The sequence below is a fragment of the Balaenoptera physalus genome (assembly GCF_965194825.1).
Source record: "Balaenoptera physalus genome assembly, chromosome: 4".
Lineage (NCBI taxonomy): Eukaryota > Metazoa > Chordata > Mammalia > Artiodactyla > Balaenopteridae > Balaenoptera > Balaenoptera physalus.
Genome location: NC_138891.1, coordinates 78,943,096 through 78,965,781, shown reverse-complemented (window position 1 = coordinate 78,965,781; position 22,686 = coordinate 78,943,096). Strand labels below are relative to the sequence as shown.

The window sequence follows — 22,686 nt, the reverse complement described above, 5'->3', positions numbered from 1 at the left end:
GCAACCTGCAACTCTCCAGAGTGGCTCCTCTGGCAGCCTAGGTCCCTGAATGAGAGGGTCCCCAACTAAGAATGACAATACAAGTAGAGCTCCATCCATTGTGTGAGGGACTTGGAGTCTGACTAAAAAATAATCCTAAAAAATAATTGCTGTTTTAGCTACTGAGAATTTGGGGGTGTTTGTTACTCTATCTGACCAAGCCTCTCCTAATCTTGATGGACATGGAGTTCTGACCTGATTTGCTCAGTTGTGCGCTCCCCAATGGATTCAAAGAGATAATGGATGAAATTTGTCCAAGATACAGAGGAGGGGATTTCTGCGTTAGGAACATAAGACTTTAGTCACTTCCAAATCTAAGGATTCTATGCTTAGCATGGAGATCAACTGATTATTTCTCCTACTTCATAACCTATTTATTATGGCAGCACCAAAATTATTTTAAGGAAGAGTAAATTTGTAGAAGGAAAAAAAAATCTTTTAGAACATTTTGAGTCCTAATTTTGGGTCAAAAATAGAAATGATCAGATCAGATATTGTGATACACCATCCAGATACAGCTGTTTAGAGAAATCATAGAATTTAATCATAGATGACGAGAAAGCCCATCTTGGATAACAAGATGTGGTACATATATACAATGGAATACTACTCAGCCATAAAAAAGAATGAAGTAATGCCACTTGCAGCAACATGGATGGACCTAGAGATGATCATACTAAGTGAAGTAAGTGAGAAAGAGAAAGCCAAATACCATATGATATCACTTATATGTGGACTCTAAAATATGACACAAATGAACTTATCTACGAAACAGAGACAGACTCACAGACATAAAGGACAGACTTGTGGCTGCCAAGGGGGTGGGGGGGAGAGGGATGGGAGTTTGGGATTAGTAGATGCAAACTATTATATAAAGAATGGATAAACAAAAAGTTCCTACTGTATAGCAGAGAACTATATTCAATATCCCGTAATAAACCACAATGGAAAAGAATATGAAAAATATGTATAACTGAATCACTTAGCTGTACAGTAGAAACTAACACAACATTGTAACTCAACTACACTTCAATAAAATAAAATTAAAAAACAATCAAGTCCATCTCTCCTTAGCAACTGTCCCAAGTTGACTCTTTTCTTTTGTTTTTTATTTTTTGGCTGCACCGTGTGGCATGCGGGGTCTTAGTTCCCTGACCAGGGATCAAACCCGTGCCCCCTGCATTGGGAGCACAAGTCTCAACCACTGGACCGCCAGGGAAGTCCCCCAAGTTCACTCTTGATGAGAGGCAGTGAGACATAGCAAGCATGGGCCTTAAAGCCAGATAGACGTGGTTCAATTTACTTATTGTACCTTGAGAAAGTGAGCTAGCATTTCTCAAGCAGTGACTTGATATAAACACATCATAATGCCCATCCTGCTTTCCCCCTATGAGACTTCCCTTCCCCCACTCCTACCCAGAGGGATCCCTAGGGACAAAATGTTTTCAATATGCACCAGACAGTTCTCCCAGGCCCAGGCAAAAACCTGCATGAATCTCATGCCCTAAGGCCCAGCTTGTTAGGTTCAGTATTAGGATGGAATTTCCTTGCTCCGCTTCACCACCCTGGGGTCTAGCAGCTAAGGCTAGAAGGACGCAAGCAGCCAGATGCTGGCCAGTGAGAATGAAGCCTGGATATGCAGAGCTTTCTATTCCTATGGTAAATTCCTGGCTACTCCATCCCTACTTCCTCTATGTACCTTCCTCTCCTCAGCATGCAAACACATATATGTAAGCAACTGTGTATACATGCATTCACACGCCACCACAGTATTTCATTCTGAAAATAATTTTATTATTTTACAGTTGTTCAGGAAAGTTCCTGGGTTGCTGTGACCATGATTTGGTCACCACAGAACAAAGGATTAGAGCGGATCAGTCCGTCCACCAGTTTTCTCTCTCCTCTCTGGGTGGTGAGACCAGGCAGGGAACATGTGCAAAATGAGAAAATAACCAACGGGTAAGGGTTGGAGAAAGGAGAGCTGGGGAATAGGCACAAATGGAATTCAAAACCCAGCTGTCATTCTCAGGCTTGGATTTAAATATTTTGTCTTCTCTATAATCTCCTTCCATTTTCCTCAGCTCTCTGTTACCGCAGAGGGCAGATGACGACGCAATGAGAAACCGGAATAACTGTCACCAACAGCAAAGCAGCTTCGTACTTCAAGCGGCTAGGAGTGGTTGTCACACCAGTCAGACCTCCCTGGCTGGCAGTCAGTGCCTCACCTAGGACTGGTTCCTAGTGTACTGTCTTAGGGCCCACATTCGAGGCTTATTCAGATAACACACGAATGACAAGAATTGAATCCCACTGTCCACAGCCAGTTCCTCGTGCCTTTCAGCGAAAGGAAAGGCACGGGCCACTGAATACCTTAGTACACATGTGATCAAGGGATAAGCAGTGGGATCCTTGCCCTATAGTCCAGGACCATGACTCTCACTCCAATCGTGTCTGAACAGCCAGGGGAAGAGACGCCGTCCTCCCCTGTGATCCAACAGCTAAAAGCCCTGGGGAGTTCTTCTATTCTGGCTCCATTTTGCCAGAGACCTAATTAGATATCCTATGAGATAATGTTCCCCAGAACACTCCCCCTGCCATTGTTTATGGCAGGTTCACCTTCCCTCTGAAGCAGGAGAAAATATAAGGTACATGAGACAAAGAAAGTGTCAATCAAAATGATATCGGACTTCTGATTATTAGGTTTATTGGAACCATCCTCCTGGCTGAGAGACATTCCTCAGCATCTTTCATAGGACCATAAAAGATCAGGGCCCTGAAAAATCTGAACAAATATTGGGCTCAATAACCAACTGTGGGGCCTCCTCAGATTATGCAGAAGTGTCAGGCCCTGGAGAGTAGAAGAAAGCAGACTCACTGGTCCCTGCAGCTCTAACCTGTGCTCATATCCACCTCTGTTTTTGCAGGCACTTTCTGTGGAGAGTTGGAGAGAGGACCTGTAAGTGGGAAGATTGTTCCACTGGAATTGATGGTTTTGATGCTAGAGGTGAGGGAATTCCAAGTTCTGAGGGGAGTGATCCAAAAGGTGAGAACTAGGGTTACAGATGGCCTGTGAAACATAGAACGAGTAGGACATGAACCATCAGAAAGTAGATGGCTGCCAGCAGTGGCACCCGTGTCCGGGAATGACATAGCGAACGCAGGACCCGCTTCCAGCCAGCACCACTCCGGGTCTGAAAGGAAAATTTGAAAGTCAGAGAGTTTTGCCCTAAAGAGATCTGTCCCTTTCCCTTCTCCAACCACTGTAGAAAAGAGGTAACCTGAGAGAAAGCCCCTTGGGGCCAACAACTTGGCAGATTCCACTAGTTTCTTCCAACCTTCCATACCCTTCCAGTCTCAGGCCCACATTCCTTCTCCTTGACCCCTTGCCCTCAACACAGCCAGCCCTGTCTGAGAGCACAGTACCCTCTCTTTATCCTTCCCCCTTCTTACCCTTCGACAACTGTTGCTTGTGAGATCTATTAACAGTGCCTGCTCCTGGGAGCCACAGGAGCCGATGATAGGAGACCGGGCAGAGTCCCATTCACCATGCTCCAACCTGTGTTGAGAAGAAAAAGAGGCATTGGTCCACGGCATGAGAGGCTGATGGCCTTCTTGTCATGTGATGCAGGGTAAGGGACTTGCAGCAAGGGCTGCTCCCACGGCCCCACCCCCATGCAAGGAGTGTAAGGGCAGACAGATTTCTTTCAGCAGCAGTAGAGATGGTAATAATTACCAGGAATTGACTGCCCACTGTGGATCAGATGCTGGATCACGTGCTTTACATACATCTAATCCTCAGGTTTGAGGTTGGTGCTATTATCTTCAAAGTAAGGCTTAAAGAGGTAAAAGTACTTTTCCACGGTGGCACAGCCAGTGAGATGTAGAGCTAGAATTCAAAGCCCAGGTGTGTCTCTAAACCTCTGCTATACCACACCTGACTCAGAGAAGCTCATTAATTCTTTTTCCATTTATTAAAAGCTAATAGGCAAAAGCATCCAAGAAAGATTTTTGTGGGGTTCTTACAATTAAACTGAACTGGCAGCCTCTACTGCTTTCTGCTTCATTTTTTGCTGATTTGCTTATTTATTTAATACTGGAACTTCTCCATTTAATGAAGAAGCTGCCTTTATCCACTCAATGGTTTCTCACAAAAATGAGAAATGTATCAAGGGGCTGTGAGTAAACACAGCACACACTTGATCAAGCATTTGCCTAGAGGGATGCACTTTTTAATCGTGGTGGGGAGGATGGAACTCTACTCCTGATGTTCCCTCCATGTGAAGGGATGTCCATTAGCCTAAAACTCCTGGACTCTCTTGGCAGGGCCCACACTTTTCTCCAGGAGAGAAGGAACACTTCAATCTGATTTGTGAGCCTGGAAAGAGAAACTGAACATGCCCAGCCTAGCTCCATCCTGCCTGTTCTCCTCATGAGAGCCAGGCTGGCTGCACAGGAACCCTTCTGTGTCTGTTCCTCCATAAGATAAGCTTTTCAGGGGCAGCCTTGATGCGGACAGAATGGTCTGGTACCACGTAGGTCCGTCTGTCACCTTCTGTAGGCTAGGCTGAGGAAGGAGGAGATGTTTATAAGTATTGGTGAGCTGCTTTTAAATGGCAAGTCCGCTGAGTTCCACAAGCACTGCAGATTGCGTGTGAGGTGCTAACATGACAACGGCAGCGCCAGGCCTGGGAGGCAGCGCTTGATTAGCTGCCTCAATTTCCATTCTGCATCAGGGCCAAAGAGGGAATTGTGGAGGGGCTGAGCTTGGATTAACGTGGCTTGTCTTGATCCTACCCTCACTACAGCACCCATCTCAGGATGAGAACTAGATCCTAATTAGTCCCAAGTCTGGCCACTGAAATGCACATGAGTATGATCAGAAAGGGTCAGAAGTGAACAGAGGCTGTGTCCCTCGGCCCTTTACCGCCTGATCTGCTCCTCGGCCATGGAGAGGGCAGCCTCAGCAGCCACTTTTTGGTCTCGTTCTTCTTCCAGCAGCTTCCTCAATTCATTCACCTCCTGTTTAGTGTTGCACAGCTGCTGCTGGGCTTCAGAAAAGCTTCGGGACAAAAGGAGAACAACAGCATCACTAGATGCAGGACACAGTTGCTGATACAAGGGATCCGAAGTCTTCATAAGGTTACAAAGCATGAAAATTTACAGAAGACTGTACAAACACAAAGAATATTTTAAAAGCATACCTGTCAAGAGATGTAGGAAAATCTCTTAAAGCTGTAGGAAATGCTTTAAGAGATTTTAGGGACTGACTGAATAGCTTTCATTTGAACACCATAACGTTAGTAAGGTGTGTGTTTGGCAGGGGGCGTTGCTGTATGAACTATTCACACACAATTTGTTATTAGAATTGTCACTTTTTAATCCTCACATTAATTCTGTGAGGCCAGTAAGATAAGAAGGCATAGTAAATCCATACAACGGACTCCTGTTCTAACTCGATGACCGCCCAATTTCTGCAAACATAGCACACGCTCCGGGGTTGAGAACTCCTCCCCAACCTTAGCTGTGGCTCCCTCAGTTCTTCAGGATCACCCTTCCTGTGAGCTCCATTCTTTTCCTGGGGAGCTCCTGGAGCAACATCTATATTCAGTGGTCCCTAGAAGAAGAATAAGTTTAGTAATTCAGTGATGAAAGCAGTTTAGAAACTGTGCTTAGGCAAACTGAGAACTCACTTAGGCATTGGAGAGAAAGAGAAATGTGGAGAGGAATACCTCCGTTATCACTCTCTTCAAGTACAGATTTAGAGTGAGAATTTTTTGTTCTAATAGATTAATCTCCTACATAAAACTCTTTATTAGATTTTCCTTCAGATTCTCATTCTTGAATCTCTCCTCTTAAAAGTTTAAAGGCTTATCACTGAAATCTGCTTTCTTCTAGTGGAGGTTCATGTACATTCCAGAAGCTACTCTGCTCCTTCCCTTATTCAACAACTCCTCCCCAACCCCTCCTCTTCCTTCCATGTCCTATTCACCTCCACCCTAACTCTCAGTCTCCTCCAACTTCAACAACCTCTCCTCTCCACTGCTGTCAACAGCTCTGCCTATTTTGTTTCTCAGGTCCAAATCTTCCTACAGCTTTCTTATTACTTAACGCAAAAAGCCTTCCAAAAGCCTCAGTCATCACTGTTTCCCACTCACTTTTTGATTTCTCTCCCACCACCTCTCTCATCTTTTTCCTTCTAATCCATTCACTGTTTTTAAAAATTAATTAATTAATTAATTTATTAATTAATTTATTTATTTTTGGCTGAGTTGGGTCTTTGTTGCTGCACGCGGGCTTTCTCCAGTTGTGGCGAGCAGGGGCTACTCTTCGTTGCGGTGCACGGGCTTCTCATTGTGGTGGCTTCCCTTGTTGCGGAGAACGGGGTCTAGGCGTGCAGGCTTCAGTGGTTGGGGCTTGCGGGCTCTAGAGCGCAGGCTCAGTAGTTGTGGTGCACGGGCTTAGGTGCTCCGCGGCATGTGGGATCTTCCCGGACCAGGGCTCGAACCCGGGTCCTCTGCTTTGGCAGGCACATTCTTAACCACTGCGCCACCAGGGAAGCCCCTAATCCGTTCACTCTTTAGTTCTTCCTGGACCTTATTCCTCCTCTCCTCTCCTCTCCTCTCACTGTCTCCATCACACCTAATGAATCCTCAGCCTGAAGACATCCACCTCTTCGATGCTGCGCTTTACACTTTATCATCTGCACTCAATTTCCCAACACTTTTCCCGGCCTCTCACCTTCTTACTCACCACTTGCAGCTCTTGAACCTGCTTCTCCAGAACTGCGCAGTGATTGAAAAGGTCGCTGTAGTGCTGCTGGTTCTCACGGAGACTCTGACTGGTGTCACAGAGCTGAATGGAAAGAGTATTTTTCTCTTCCAGCAGTTGAGAGAACTGAAATAGGAGAGAGGATGAGCACCAGCCCATAGGACTGTTTCACTAGTTTCACTACGAGCAGTGTGTAGGCAAGCTGTCCTGAGTCTTAAGGATCTAATTTTTTTATGCAAGACCTTTCTTTCAATAATAGCAAAAATAGCACTGTGTTCCTCCAACGTGAGAAAACTCAGAATTTTTCAACTGAGAAAGGAAGACAATTCTGGAAGAGTGGTAAAAAACTTTATTTATGGTGCCTAGTACATTAACTGAAAAACTAGGAGGCAGAAACCCAAAAGCAATCTCACAGGATAGGCTAACCGAGGCCTGTAAAAGGAGAAAGGCAATAGCTTCGGTCCAAGTTGAGATTACTAATAAATGACTATAATCCTCAGAGCTCAATATGGCTGGAGACAGAGCTATCACCTAAAAATTCATACAGTAATATTCCTGGGCAGATTCTTCAATGCTGTAGAGAGTTACAAACTACCGAGAAAGTAAAAATGATAACAGGTGGTAAGAGGGAGAAACAGAATAAATCCTACTATGCCTATGTATGTAAGAAACTATATTGGGAGCATCAACTCAGGGGGAAGCATTTCAGTTACTCAAGGCAGGGCTTCCTCTACTGCAAGAGTAACAGGTAGTAATTCAGTCTTCCCTTGAATGTGTCCAGCAGCCCAAGCCATTTTTTACCATGTCAAAAACAGATATTTTTCTTTTTCATATTGAATAAAAAATTTACCCATTGTAGCTTCTACCCAATGACTTGAATTCGGTTCCCCTGGAACTATAATTCTAATTCCTCACTTGCAGGCTGTCAAATTTTAAGTTTTAGTTATGATTAACATCCAGATACATTAACAACCACAGAGATGTCTCTCTGAAGTACTTTTGTTGGATAATGTACATTATGTGAAAGGAAATTGGTGTACCTGGCTGCACATTCAATCTTTTCTCAAGTATTCTTTTTTGTTAAGTATTCTGGGTTAATGTTTGTGTAAAAAAGTTGAATCAACATTTACAGGAGAAAGGATAAACAGTTTTTTAGAGATACTCTGACTGGGAAGGACATTTAATGCATATGGAAAATTAGAACAAGAAATCCATGTGGTATAACAAAAATATTTGCATAGCCAGAATGAAAAACACAACAAATAACCTTACCTCTAAAGAGCAATTTTCAGTTTACAAAGCACTTTCAAAAGTATTATCTTATTTGAGAGAGTTAGAGGAAGAACTACTATCTTCACTTACAAATGACAAAAAAGAGATGAGTGGTGACTTGTCCAATGTTATGTGGCTAAAAGATGGCAGGCCAGGACTCAAGTATGGTTCTTGAATCCAAGTCTAGAGCTCTATCTGCTTTCTGATGGTGTCCCATCTGAGAATTCAGCAAGGGAACTTAAGTAGGTTGTAGGTTTTTTCAGGGCTGGGAATGGTTAGTAAAGGAAAGAATATAAATGTTTAAGAAGCAATACTAATTGGAAAACAAAGGTAGCTGGGTACAATGACAACTACTGGGTTCTGAGACAGGGAGTAATATGGTCCTCTCCTAATATAGAAGAAAGTCAACTTTCCTGGCCACAGTAAGCAGCCCAAACCACACCAAGAAAAACCAAACAAATAAATGAAAAAAACCCCCCCAAAATCACTCAGTGTTGAAAAAATCCAACACATTTTTCTTGGAAGATCTAGAGGAGAAAGGGGAGACCAGTAAAACTCACTGGAAGCAAAAATTCCCATAACTGAAGAAGTCTAACTGCTTTTAAGCCACCCTCATACAAACCACCTTTTGTAATGTCTGCACTGTTCTAAGATAGACATAGATCCCTGTAGTTTAGGGGTTGGCAAACTATGAGCCAGGGCCTACTGCCTTTTTTTTTTTTTTTTTTTGGCTGTGTTGGGTCTTCATTGCTGCGCATGGGCTTTCACTAGTTGTGGCGAGTAGGAGCTACTCTTCGTTGCACTGCACAGGCTTCTCATTGTGGTGGCTTCTCTTGTTGAGAAGCACGGGCTCTAGGTGCACGGGCTTCCATAGTTGTGGAGCGTGGGCTTAGTAGTTGCGGCGCGAGGGCTCTAGGGCATGCGGGCTTCAGTAGTCGTGGCATGCGGGCTCAGTAGTTGTGGCTTGCAGGCTCTAGAGTGCAGGCTCAGTAGTTGTGGCGCACGGGCTTAGTTGCGCTGCGGCATGTGGGATCTTCCCAGACCAGGGATCTAACCCGTGTCCCCTGCACTGGCAGGCGGATTCTTAACCACTGCACCACCAGGGAAGTCTCTGCCTTTTCTTTGTAAATGAGGTTTTATTGGAACATAACCACCCCATTTGTTTATGTGTTATCTGTGGTTGCTTCTGTGCTACAACTGCAGAGCTGAGTAGTTGTAACAGAAATGGTATGGCCTACAAACCCAAAATATTTATTGAGTCTTTAAGAAAAAGTTTGCTGACCTCTGCTCTAACTCATAAGCTACTGTATTTCATCATATCTATAATTGGAAAAACAGAATAGGAGGGAAAAATAGAGACTACATGATACCAATAATCATTCCCCTCATGTTTTTAAGTTTTAAGTTTGCATTACATACAAATATCCAACCATGCTGGCAGAGATACATATAAAATCTGAGCATCCATGGAAAGAATTAGGGCAGTGGCTTGGAGAGGAGACATTCTATGCTGACAGCCCATCTACTACCATCCCATGCTAGGACCTAAGAAGCAGTCCTCCTAGCTAGCTGGGACCCATTTAGAGTGAGGCTTTAATATCACCAAACAATTAGCTCCATGAGGGGGTCACTGTGTATCCTCAATACCTAATGTATGGCCAGGCTCACAGAAGGCAGATAATAGTTATTTGTTTTTGATGAATGATGAATAAGTAAATGACCAACCCTAGGGACGGAGATGCCTCCTTACAGCTGATTTCTAAAGGAAGAACTCTTTCTCACCCAGAATGACAGTGATCTAAAGCAGTGTTTCTCATACTTTAAGTGGTATGTGAAGTATATCTCAATAAAGCTGTTAAAGAAAACATAACTTTGATAATGACCCAGAACGCAGTATATAAATATAAGTAACTGAAACTAAAGTTTCTCAAAACAAATTATATTCTTTATTATATATTACATAATACATATTTTCAATCTCTTTTACTTGTTTTATAAAAAAAACTATATGCACTATTTGTAATAGCTCTAAACTGGAAAACCCCAAAAGTTCTTTAACAGCAGAATAGAGAAATTGTTATATGCCTACAATGTAATAAATACTACACAGCATGAGAACAGAAAAATCACAGTATACATAACAACATGGATGAATCTCACAAAATAAATGAAGCAAACAAAAGAGAAGATATGATCCATTTATACGTAGTTCTAAGGTGGTGGTAGTGAATAGAAGACACAAGGGACTCCTGGGGTTCTGGTATGTTCTGATTTTTGATCTGGGTGCTGCTTATACAGGTGTCTTCACTTTCTGAAAATATACCATGATGTACTTGTGATTTGTGTGCTTTTCGGTGTTTTACTTCAGTAAAACATTTACATGAAAAATGTTTCAGTTGCTGTCCACTAAAATGACCTCATCATCTACTAATAGCCCTGAATTGCAGTTTAAAGTACTGTCCGGAAAAGACAAATGCCCAGAGTGATTCACAGTCTAATGTTCAGGAGGGCAAATATAACAAAGGTTGAGATGGGGTCTATTGAATAGTTTCTAGAAAGAGGAGGTGTTACAGAGCAATGAAGGGCAGAACTTTCTGGAAACAACTGACTAGGCTAGAAGAGGAACTGGGTAGGATCTGCTCTGGAGTCTCTCCACTGCCCCCCTAAAAACTCCCAGACAACCTCCCCAAAAAGGGTCTGCAATTTTACCAATTCATTTTGATCAGCAAACCTACTTAAAAAAATGCAAATTTCTCTGCCAAAATTAATAGTGTTATCAGTCTCTGATACTTCAATGTCAATTAGTTGAATTTAACAACATTTAATAAGTACCTTCTACATAAACCAGGCACTGTGCTTTACCATGTACATTATCATATTTACCTCAGACTGACCTCCTCCTAACACCTCAGGCAAATTACTTAATACCTCTGGGCCTTAGTTTCCTCATCTGTGATACAGCCTACTGATCTTTACCATTTTTGGATCACAGATCCCTTGGTGAATGCCTGAGTTCTTGTGATGAGAAATTTACACACACACACACACACACACATATACACCCCATTTTGCATATATTTTTTGGACATTTATAGCCCTCCTCAAAGCTAATTTTTGGATTCCAGAGTCTCAATGATTACTTAAATCCCTTCCAGTGCTAACATACACTACCTAGCTGGTTTCCTCTGAAGAAGGCAGAACTAGAGGAGGTGCCACTAGAGAATACTTTGACTAGTCAGAGAGCAACCGGAGTATAATAATTCATAAGAGGGTGGTGGAGGGGAAGCAGATGAAGGAAGAAGAGAAGCCAGAGAATGGATGAGGGGAGAAGACAGAGATGTGAAGTCACCAAGAATAATCTTTTTTTACCTTGCCTTGACTTTTGCTCTAGGAACCATATGGCAAAGCAGCTCTTCCCTATAGAAAGAGGTCCCCTACTTCATCATGCTTCCCTAGAGTGTCTAGAGTGGCAAGGCTGGCGTTTGGGAAAAAGCAAGCTGGCTTCTTTAATTCCAGAACATTAAATACACAATGAGGAAGCTTACAAATGGAGTGAAATGAAGAGCAGATCTCTCACCTCTGTCCCTGTTATCTAATCACACATGAAAATCCTCTTTCCTGAGACTCTTCCCTGTTACACACTATTGGGAAATACAGAGAAACTTGCTGGAGGATTTGTGGGGAGTTAACTCAATATTACTAACACGTGATACAGATGGGGAGATGATGTTGGGGAGGAAGTCTCCCTAAAGGAGTTGGTTTTTTTATTCTTACTGAATGGGTTTCTCCAAATCACTCCCAAGGACTCTCCAAGGGTGAGGAAAAGGAAATGGCCCTGTGTGCAGTGCTTTGGGGTAAGCAACCCAGGCTCTGAGAAAGGTAAAACTTCTGTCCCCTAATATAGCTAGAGCCAGGCTTAACCAGATTCTACTTACCTTCTTGATTCTAGTCATGGAAACAAGAAATTGAACTCCAGCCTAGCAGGAAACACCTACCTTGCTGTTCAGTTGCTGAATTCTTAACTCCTTTTGGTGAATTTCCTTTAAGCTGTCATTGAGCTGAGTCCTAAGATGTTCTGTCTCATAAACTAGGTTTTGTGATCCATCTAGGGAAGCTGGTGTCTCTGGGGATGCCTGCCAGGATACAAACACTGATGAAATTCTCTCTTAACATTGTTCATGCTTAAATCCTTCCTTCCAGAAACCCTGCCCACCTCATAGGAAGTCATCAGATGGTTTGCCTAATAGTGGCAGATGGGCACTTAGCTTGCGGGAAGCTGATGTTTCCTGGGTAGTGGTTACCTCTGAGTAGCAATCAGCGCTGAAATCACTCACCTGTCTTTGATACTGCACTTTGTGGGTCTCAGTCGGGGAGGAAGAAGATCTCAATTCCCTCATAAGATTCTGCATATGGCTGAGCTGCTGCTCTTTATCTGCAATAGCCATAAGGTACTGCTCCTTCATCCTCCTCTCATGAATTTCCCAGGAACTCTTCTCCATTCTAGAAAAAACATGCAATAGTCACAGGCAAAAATATACTTGTGAGACAAAGATGAATAATTGCATATTTAAAACAGTATTATGGGCTGTAGAGGTGTAGTAAAGAAAATACATAACCAGAGAGAAATTTATGTTATAAACAGAAATGTGCAGCAAGAAGATGGAGCAGAACTTAAAAAAGAACTGCAACTGGCAGGATTGGGGAAGAAAAGCAGGCATTTGGTCTGAATCCTGAACAATGAGTCAGGCAGGTTTCCATAATGGGAAAAGCATTCCAGGTTCAGGGAGCAAACAGAAAAAAAGGCACAAGAATGAATATATATAGTGAGTTTTGGAATTGTTGTAGTAGTGTGTAGAGTGGATAGGGCAGGAAATGAGGGTGGAGAGGAAAGAAGTCAGACCCTGTGGGGCATTGAACACCATGCTAAGTAAAACTTACTCTAAGCAATGGGAAACCACTGTAATTCTTCAGAAAGGCGATGCCATGATGCAGTATACTATCAGGGTTATGAGAATGCAACTGTAGAGTCTGAAGGATCTAGGTTCAAATGCTGGCTCTATCATACACTAGGCATGAGACTCTGAGTAAAAGTAACTTAATCTCTCTGAGCCTCATGTAAAATGGAAATAAATGATCTATTCCTTAGGATTATTGTGAGGATTAAATGAGATACTTTATGTCATGCACCAAACACAGAGCCTGGCATATCACAATCACTCAACAGATATAAACTGCTGATATTTATTTATCCCCTGAATTTGACCAAGAGGGAAGCTTCTATTTGACCCCAGCTAATTTTCTGTAGTTCTATCAAAAACTGCCTCTCTGCCATATTCTTTAGTTCTACTTCTTTCTACACTATGATTGAAGAAAACCATTAGGATTGTAATCAAATTTCTGCAGCATCTCTTTACTTTGAATAGTACCCATGTCTCTAATTTTTCCTAATAATATAAGGTTTTATTTGAATTGCATCTGACTTTTTTGTTTCTCTCTAGAAGTAAGGTAAAATGGTCCTTTCTTTTCTGAAGGACATACACCAATTATGAAATAATCCTGCTATGTCAAGAGGTGACTTGGATTACAGTCAGATTTTTTTTAAAAGGCAGAGCTAAAACTTAGAAACTAAAATAAATTTTTATTACAAGGCCACTATATGGAAAAGGCACAGAAATTTTCTAAAACACTTTCTCCGATATTTGTCTGTGAAAAATGAGAGAGAATAAGAAAGAAGGAGTGTAAGACTGAGAATGCACAAGAAAGATCACAATTCTTCCATAAAGCTTTAAGCCACCATTTTGTTTAGAAAGATGGACAAGTAGTTATGGTGTGGAGAGACCCGCAGTGGAGAAGAGGCACTAAGGAACAAACCTGATTACTTAAGAGAACACAGCCATAAATGGGCTATACCTCACTTACCCCTTAAGTAAGAGAGCACAGGAACCAGAGCAGAATAAGCAAATCAGTAGCTACAAGTGGAAGAGAAATGTTATTGTATAAGTCCAGGCTCTTCTCATAAGCCAAACCCAGTGCCATAGAAGCCTGAATGAGATGTTCCAGCTTTTTCATGTTTGAAAACCTCATTTCTCCCAAGTATTTCAAGAGCAAAACACAGGGAGTCTTAAAGATATTCGGCTAAAGAAACTGGTCCTAGAGTCAGTGAATCAAATCTGTGTCCTCATTTTCTTCTTCTAAAAGTGAAGTAAAATGTCTTCCTTTCCTTCTCATAATTTACTCACATCCACTCGATATACAATTTTTCTTTTCTTCAAAACTGCTCAAATGTGGAAGGTAAAGAGAGAAAGGCTAAGAGAAAGGTGGAAAGGGAGAAAATGAGGGAAGAAAAAAATCAATAGACCAGAAATCATTTTTTTTTCTCCCTCTTTTTCTCTTCCCTTAAGGGTCAACTTTATAAGGAAAGTATCCTTTCAGAATGCCCTGTGAGGAAGTTTAAAGAGGAACAAGTGGCTGCAGAAAATAACCCTTTAGAGCCTTGCAGCCCTTCTTCCGTTTACACTAGAAACTGGACACAATATTTTTTTTAGTTCCAATATTTTTTTAGTTCTGGAGATAATATGGGAGACGTCAAGGTGATGTTCCCATGTGCTCCCAATCACCTTTGGGGGGCCCTAAATTCAGTGGTCAACATTAATGTGCATCTGAGGGAAGATGATCTCTTGATGGTGAATTGAAATTCTAGCAGAATAAGCTAGGGCAGCTATTCCCTGGTGGAAAAAAGGATGAGGTCGAAATGGAGCATCTTTCTTCTAGGGTTCAATTCCAGAAAGAAGAAACAGAAGCAATTTGTATTCCCAGAGAGCAAAAATTCAGTTTTTTTACCTTCTCTGCAATCATCCTTTGATTTAAAAAATGTGTTCTTGGATTATCTGGGGAAGTTGCCAACTCCATGGAATAAGTTTAATATATTTTCACTTATAAGAAAGTCTGTAAAGATGTTGAATATGAAAATCTTTTGGATGTAATTTCACTCCATAAAATTTAAATGACCAAATTCTAAAAAGCATTTTGCTCTATAAACCTTGCTTAAGGTTTATTTTGAAATATCACGTTAGGAAAGTGCATGGCATCTAGGATCTGTGAAGGAACAAATCTCTTCTATCTACACATTAAGAGCTCTCTTAGGGATGTTACAATAATTATTTTACTATATTGATATCTGTCATCATGGTAGATAATGTAACCTGGATGGGACTCTAGATTCCACCTCATATTCTCTGTATTCACTTGCCTATGTTTGTCCTGTAGCAGCAGGTGAGACAAAGCAGGTGCTGCTTGATCAGCAGCACTCTCCAACATGGAGATTCCCCTTTTAGTATCAAACTCTGAAAGCTTTGGGTTTGATTTTACTAAGGTGGCATGTACCACCATCTTACACTAAACAGTAATAAAGTCCCAACAATGAGGCTGCAACAACAGGACCTGTTTTTATATACTGTTAAGCACTTATTCGTTACCTTTACTTTTCAGATCAAATCTGAAACAATGAATTAAAAAACCATCCAAAATTTGAGTTCCTATCATAATTTTTTTCCCTCTAATAGAACATATAGCACTGTTAGTCATCTTTAAAGGAAAAGGGCTTGGATTTCTAGATCCAGACAAGATGGAGTAGATGCATTTTTCCTTATTCCGCCCACTAAGTATAGATAAAAAACCTTGGAAATTATATATAAAACCAAACATAAGACGACTGGAAAAGATGGAGAAGAAGGTAGAGAAGCTCAGGACTCTAGGACTTAAGGAATGACATGGTGGTGACTACACTGGTTTTTCTTTTTGAATTCTACATATCCCAAACTGGGTGAGGGAGGATCCAGCAACTTGGAACACGAATGAGTGCCAAGAAAAGTTTGCTGTCTTTTGCCAAAGGCCCAGGAAGGGGAGGACTAGCAAGACAGAAACATTAATGACAATAACCACCCAACTGCAGCAGAACACCATGGAAAGACTACAGTATCTCCCTACCGCCATTAACAAACTCCTAGTGGACAGATTAGTGTCATTCTTGCCTGGAGGTAACTAGGTGCACCTCACCCTCCCTGCTGGGTGGTGTCAGAAGAGGCCAAGTGGGGACTTCCCTGGTGTGCCAGTGGTTAAGACTCTGCGCTCCCAATGCAGGGGGCCCGGGTTCGATCCCTGGTCAGGGAACTAGATCCCACATGCTGCAACTAAGAGCTCGCATGCTACAACTAAAAGATCCCGCATGCTGCAACTAAGGATCCTGCATGCCGCAACTAAAGATTCCACACATGGCAATAAAGATCCCTCGTGCTGCAACTAAGAGCCGGTGCAGCCAAATAAATAAATAAATAAATATTTAAAAAAAAAAAAAGAAGAAGAAGAAGTGGCCAAGTGTGTACACTGGACTGTCCACCACTCTGGTAAAGAGGTGCCTCTCTCTGACCACCCTCACTCTCACCCTCGCTATGGTGTCAGTGGAGACAACATGTGGAGCCTGGACATCCACCTCCACCCATAACAGACTAAAATGTTTCCCCCTGTTCCTGCAGAGGTAGTAACAGAAGAGGCCAGAAGGGAAGTTTGGACTGTGGGCACTAACCAGTGGTAACAGGTGCCCCTCCTCAATCACCCTCCTGCAGTGTCAGTGGAGATTGAGTGGGGAGCCTGGACTTTCACCACTGCCCAGTGACAATGAAGTGCTGCCCTCCACACCCCTGAGTGGTATCAGTGGAAGCCATGTGTGGAGCTTAGACTTCTACTCTCACCTAACAGTAAGGAGGCACTGCTCCCTGCTAACTGCTAACTAAGTGGGGAGCCTGGACTTCCTCTGACAGTATCAGGGCACTGCCTCCCACTAGGGGTATCAATGAAGGCTGAGTAGGGAGCCCACTGGACTTCACCCTCCTCCAGCAGTAAAGTGGCAGTGTTCCCCTTCCCCTGCTGGCATTGTGTCAGTGGAAGCCTACCAAAGATTTAAGTAAGACTGAGTCTTAAAACTTACAGGACTCCAAAACGTCCAGGTTACAACTGAAAATCACTCATCATACTAAAAACCAGGGAAATCACAACTTGATTGAGAAAAGAAAATCAATAGATTACAACACCCGAGATGACACAGATGTTGGCCTATATATACAGAATTATAGAAGTATTTTAAAGTGGCCATCATAGAAATGCTTCAACAAGCAATTACTAACACACTGGAAATAAATGAAAACAGAGAAAGCCTCAGCAAGATATAAAGAAGACCTGAATGGAAATTTTAGAATGGAAAAATACAATAGCCAAAATAAAAAGCTAACTCAATGGACTCAATAGCAGATTGGAAGTGATGAAGGAAAAAGAAAAAAAATCAGTGAACTTGAAGACAGAACAATAAAAATTACTGAATCTGAATAAAGAGAAAATAATCAATAAATTGATTTCATCAAAATTAAAAAGACCTTCTCAATGGAAGGATGAAAAAAATAAAGTGCAGACTGGAAGAAAATATTTGCAAGCCACGTATATGACCAAAAAACCTGTATCTGGGGACTTCTCTGGTGGTCCAGCGATAACGAATCCGCCTTCCAATGCAGGAGTGCGGGTTCGATCCCTGGTCAGGGAACTAAGATCCCACATGCCACGGGGCAACTAAGCCTGTGCACCACAACTACTGAGCTCGCACGCCTCAACTAGAGAGCCTGCGTGCCGCAAACTACAGAGCCCACATGCCCCGGAGCCTGCACGCCACAACTAGAGAGAGAAAAAAAACAAACGAAAAAAAAAAAACCTGTACCTGGAATACATAAAGAACTCTCAAAACTCAACAGTAAAAATTAACAACCCACTTAGAAAATAGACAAAACACATGATCAAATATTTCATCAAAAAGGACCTATAGATAAGCATGTAAAAAAATGTTCAACATTAGTATCCATTATGCAAATTAAAACCACAGTGGAACAGCATTACATACCTGTAAAAAACTAAAATTTAGTTACAATATCAAATGCTGATAAGGATGTAGCATTTGATATTGAAACTGGATCACTCATATATTGCTGGTAGGAGTATAAAATGATACAGTCATTCTGGTTTTGCATTCATAGTTTTGCAGTTTCTTAAAAAACTAAACGCCACTTATTATATGACCTAGCATTTGCACTCCTGGGAAATTATCTCAGAGAAATTAAAACTTATTGTCCACATAAAAACCAATATACAAATGTTTATAGCAGCTTTATTTATAATAGCTAAAAATTAGAAACAACACATGTCCTTCAATGAGTGAATGGTTAAAGCAGTACATTCATACCATGAAATACTACTCATCAATAAAAAGAATGAAGTATCGATACACGCAATGATGTTAATGGAAGTCAAGGGCATTATGCATGAGTAAAGCTAATTTCAAAAGGTTGCATACTTTAAAAAATTCTCAGAATGAGATAAAATTATAGAGATGGAGAACAGATTAGTGGTTGCCAGAAGTTAGGGATATGGGGATGGGAGGGAGGGGAAAAGTGTGACTATAAACTAGTAGCACAAAGGACATATTTGTGATGATGGGGCAGCTGTATATCTTGTTGTAGTGGTGGTTACATGAGTCCACACATATGATAAAGTTGCACAGAACTATACACATACTTGAGTGAATGTCAAATTGGTGTGAAATCTGCATAAGATCTCTGAATCGTACCAATATCAATTTCCTGGTTTTGAAATTGTACTATAGTGATGGGAAACTGGATGAAGGGTACATGAAAGCTCTTTGTACTATTTTTGCAATTTCCCATAAATCTATAATTATTTCATTTAAAGAAACACAAAAAACTAAAAGAAAAGGGTTAAAAAGCAGGGATTACCATACCTGAGCTGATGCAGCTCATGCTGCCAGGAGAGGTTTTCCTGCCTGAGCTCTTCTTGCATAATCTGAAATGTTTTTGTCTTATCTTGATACTCCTGAAGTTGAGCCTTCAGTGGACGTAACTCAGTGATTTCTTGGTTAATCTGTAAGTATTGCTGCTGCAGATTCTTCAATTCCTTCAGCTTTAACCAAAAGCAAAGTAAAAGGGTGATTCATCACATTTCATTCATTCAGCTGTAAGTCAGCAGCACCTCCCTGCTAAGTCAGTCAACATCACAACTGACTACCAGCATCTAACAGTCCACTGACATAATGGCAGCATGAATCCCTAAAATGGTGAAATACATGCAGCCAGGCTGGTGGGAATCTCCTGATGGAGCGGCCATCAAGGCTGTAGGGCCTGACCACTACTGCAACTTCAACCCCAGCCCACTGGCCCTGAAGTCCTAAGTTGATGCTAGATCTACAACTCTGAGACAGGATAGACTTAAAGGACTTTACAGCTTCTTGGTGGGTGGTAACTCCCTAGAACAAGAAGTGTAAAGATAGATTGGCTTCCTATTTAGCCATGTGCCCTGGCTAGGCTTCTAAACTTTCTTATATGAATACCAATCTTAGTTCTAGCTTAGCTGATGTTGATTATAAAGAAGGCATTGATGCCCAGGCCCAGTGTTAAGAGCAGTTAGAATTTGGAGTCAGCTATCCTGCCCACATAGTGTGTGACTCTATGCATGTTCCACACACCTTCTAAGCCTTAATTTCCTTCACCTATAAAATGAATGTAATTATAGTACTCCTCATAAAGATTATGAGAATTCAATGAGAAAATTAATGCACTCCACACATAAAAGTTAGTGGTGGTGATGATGATGATGAACTTGCCTTTAATTAGTAAAACTGCCTATCTACATTCCAGATATATCTTCTAACTCTTTATCCCCAATATTCTTTAAAAGCTTGGTAGTAAGAAATAATGTCAGGACATCTAGGCAAAGAGAGAGGCCTTGAACACACATCACTTTCACCCTCTCTGGAAACATCACTAAAGCTACAATAAAGGCATCATTTTATAAGCATAAAACACAAGAACAAGAACAAGAGAGGAGTCAGCAGCAACAAAATTAATTTTAGAAGCTGAAAAGCAGATGCATAAATGGTAACTGACTTAACAGATCTGGGAAAGGCAAGTCTTAAGCTGGCAGTAGGAAAAGCCAAGAACCAACAGAATTTACTCTGCAGACTCTTCAAAAGGCTCAGGAATTAACAGCACCAAGTACCTCTGGAAAAGATGGTGATGGGGGTAGGGAGGAGGAGGTGATAGCTGAAATAAGGAGGATTCGATGAAAACTGCTTGAGAACAACTACATCCCTAAATACCCTCCCAGTTCCACACTTTTTGTTACTCTGACAGACAACTAGAATTTTATTCTCTAGAAGAAGTTAAAAGAGTGTCTCTGGACTATGGAATACTAGGTACAGTAGAAGGTAAGGGTACTGCTCCAAAACAAGGGTGATCAAGTGAATGTATGCTTTCTGAATGCTTGAAGCCTTTCCCCTACTTAGCTTGAAGAGTGCTGGCACACAGGCCTTTACCGTCCATAAGGGAAATTGAGAAGTCTCCTCTAGAAAATCTGACCAACCCCAGAGGAACTAAAAATATCAACATGGGGACTACCCTCAAAAAGCTCAGCAAGATCACCATGCACTGAAACTCACAGCTGGTAAGTCCCACCCACAAGCATTTTAGACTCTGCCCACAAACATGAAGAATAAACCAAGGATTAACACTCACCTGAAGAACAGCTAACATTAGGCAGGGATAAAAAGAAACTAGAAGAAAAGTAATTCAGAAGACATCAGCAGAAGAAAGAATGTCATGTACTCAAAGACTTAAGAGAATATTGGAAATTAGAAACATTATAGTAGAAATTTTAAAATTATAAAGAAAAACTCATTATGAAAAAATTTCAAAGAACAAAACTACCCCTAATCTTCTTGGAGAGATAAATTAAGAATATATATCCATGAGACAAAAAAAAAAAAAAAAAAAATCTTTAGAAATCAGGAACATGATAGCAAAAATGAAAACTTCAATATAGGATTCATATGATGAAGGTGAGAAAATCTTCCCCAAGTAAAGCAAAAACAATAAAAAAGGTAAGAAAATTATAGAGCCAATCCAGAAGGCCCTACACCTAAACAACAGGATTTCCAGGGAAAAATAGGCAATAGAGAAAAAGGATGGGGGAAAATGGTAAAACAGAATTCAAAAGAATTGCCCAAAATTGATGAGCATGACTTCTTAGACTCAAAGGACTAGACAGAATGATAAAAATAGACCCACACCAAAATACATTATCATGAAACGTCAGAACACACAAGACTAAAAGATTCTATTTACAGTTGACCCTTGAACAAGGAAGGAGTGGGGGTACCCACCCACTGTGAAGTCAAAAATCCATGTATACTATTGTCGGCCCTTCATATATGCAGTTCTTCTACTGAATATATCCGCTGTTCTGCATCCACAGAGCCAACCACCCACTGATCCTGTAGTACTGTAGTATTTACTACTGAAAAAAATCTACGTATACGTGAACCCATGCATTTTAAAGCCATGTTGTTCAAGATCCAGCTGTATTTCCAGAGAGAGAGAAAGAGATAAGATGAGGGAGAGAGGGAGAGAGACAGAGACAGAACTATCTCATATACAAAGGATCAAGGATCAGAATATCTTCAGACTCCTGAACCACAATGTAAGCTAAAAGGGAACAGACCAATGTCTTCACAATTTTGAAGGGAAATTATTTCCAGCCTAGAATTCTATACTCAGCCAAACTATCAATCAGGTGTAAGAGATGACAAGACATTTTCAATAAATTTACCTCCCCTGTATCTTTTCTTAGAGAGCTACTGAATTATTTATTCCAACAAAATGATGGCACAAAACCAAGATGAGGAAAACACGAAATACAAGAAACAGGAACTCTAACACAGGAGAGAAATGGAGGGGGATATTCTAAGATGAAAACTGTGTCCTAGGAGTACAGGGCAACTGATTCATTTAAGAGCAAAAAAGAGATTCCAAGGGAATTTCTTCCTGAAGACTAAATAGATAGGAATAAACATCTTGAAAAATGTGGATTAAATGGCAGTAAATCTGGCGTTAATTACATTGATAAGTACAAAGAAAACTAAGTAAGCAACAACAACAAAAACACAGTTATTCACTCCAGGAAAAACAAAGGTGTTGAGGAAAATAACAGTAACACATGTCTCAGGTCTAATAGCATTTGTAGTCATAAAAATGTAAACATTGAATATTGATTTAATCAAAATTAAAATTAAATTACATCAGGACAATGGGGAAGGGGTTGTATATTGAAAATGTACGTCTATACTGTGAAAACAGAGGGAGTAAAGAGAACTAAACCCTGTTAGCATATAAGAAAGTCAACAGCTAATGCAAAGAATGAAAAGCCAAGATGCACTATAAACATGATATTTAGCTACTCAGGAAACACCAAAATAACAAATTAAAAGGGTTGAAAGCAGACTGCCTCAGAAGAAGGAGAAACAGGGTTGGGAATGCTACTGTTCGTTTTTCTTATCAAACATTCTAGAATTTAGTGACTCATCAAATATGTGTGTATAGCTTTATCTTTTAACCCAAAACTAAAATAAAAACATATTTTTGTTTTGTTTTAAAGCAAACATATATTCTTTATGCAATCCACTCACTCCTCTAGTCCAGATACTCTAAATGTTACCTTTGG

At 41.0% G+C, this 22,686-nt stretch overlaps 1 protein-coding gene across 12 annotated transcripts in view; it reads right to left on the bottom strand.

The window, feature by feature from the left end:
• Positions 1-1,811: 1,811 nt before the first annotated feature.
• GOLGB1 (golgin B1) overlaps positions 1,812-22,686 on the bottom strand; it is an 86,649-nt gene continuing 65,774 nt past the window's right edge. For 6 of the 12 annotated variants that reach the window (XM_082459370.1, XM_082459375.1, XM_082459376.1 and 3 more), the window contains 8 exons: positions 18,914-19,092; positions 12,414-12,579; positions 12,075-12,212; positions 6,778-6,933; positions 5,556-5,653; positions 4,964-5,098; positions 3,490-3,595; positions 1,812-3,230 (listed from right to left, as the gene is read on the bottom strand). In XM_082459370.1, the coding sequence (XP_082315496.1) occupies positions 3,096-3,230; positions 3,490-3,595; positions 4,964-5,098; positions 5,556-5,653; positions 6,778-6,933; positions 12,075-12,212; positions 12,414-12,579; positions 18,914-19,092 (1,113 nt within the window). In that variant the 3' untranslated portion in view covers positions 1,812-3,095. Of the gene's footprint in view, positions 3,231-3,489; positions 3,596-4,963; positions 5,099-5,555; positions 5,654-6,777; positions 6,934-10,354; positions 10,391-12,074; positions 12,213-12,413; positions 12,580-18,913; positions 19,093-22,686 lie in introns of those variants that run through there. The other 6 variants (XM_082459374.1, XM_082459377.1, XM_082459380.1 and 3 more) reach the window with 3 other exon arrangements.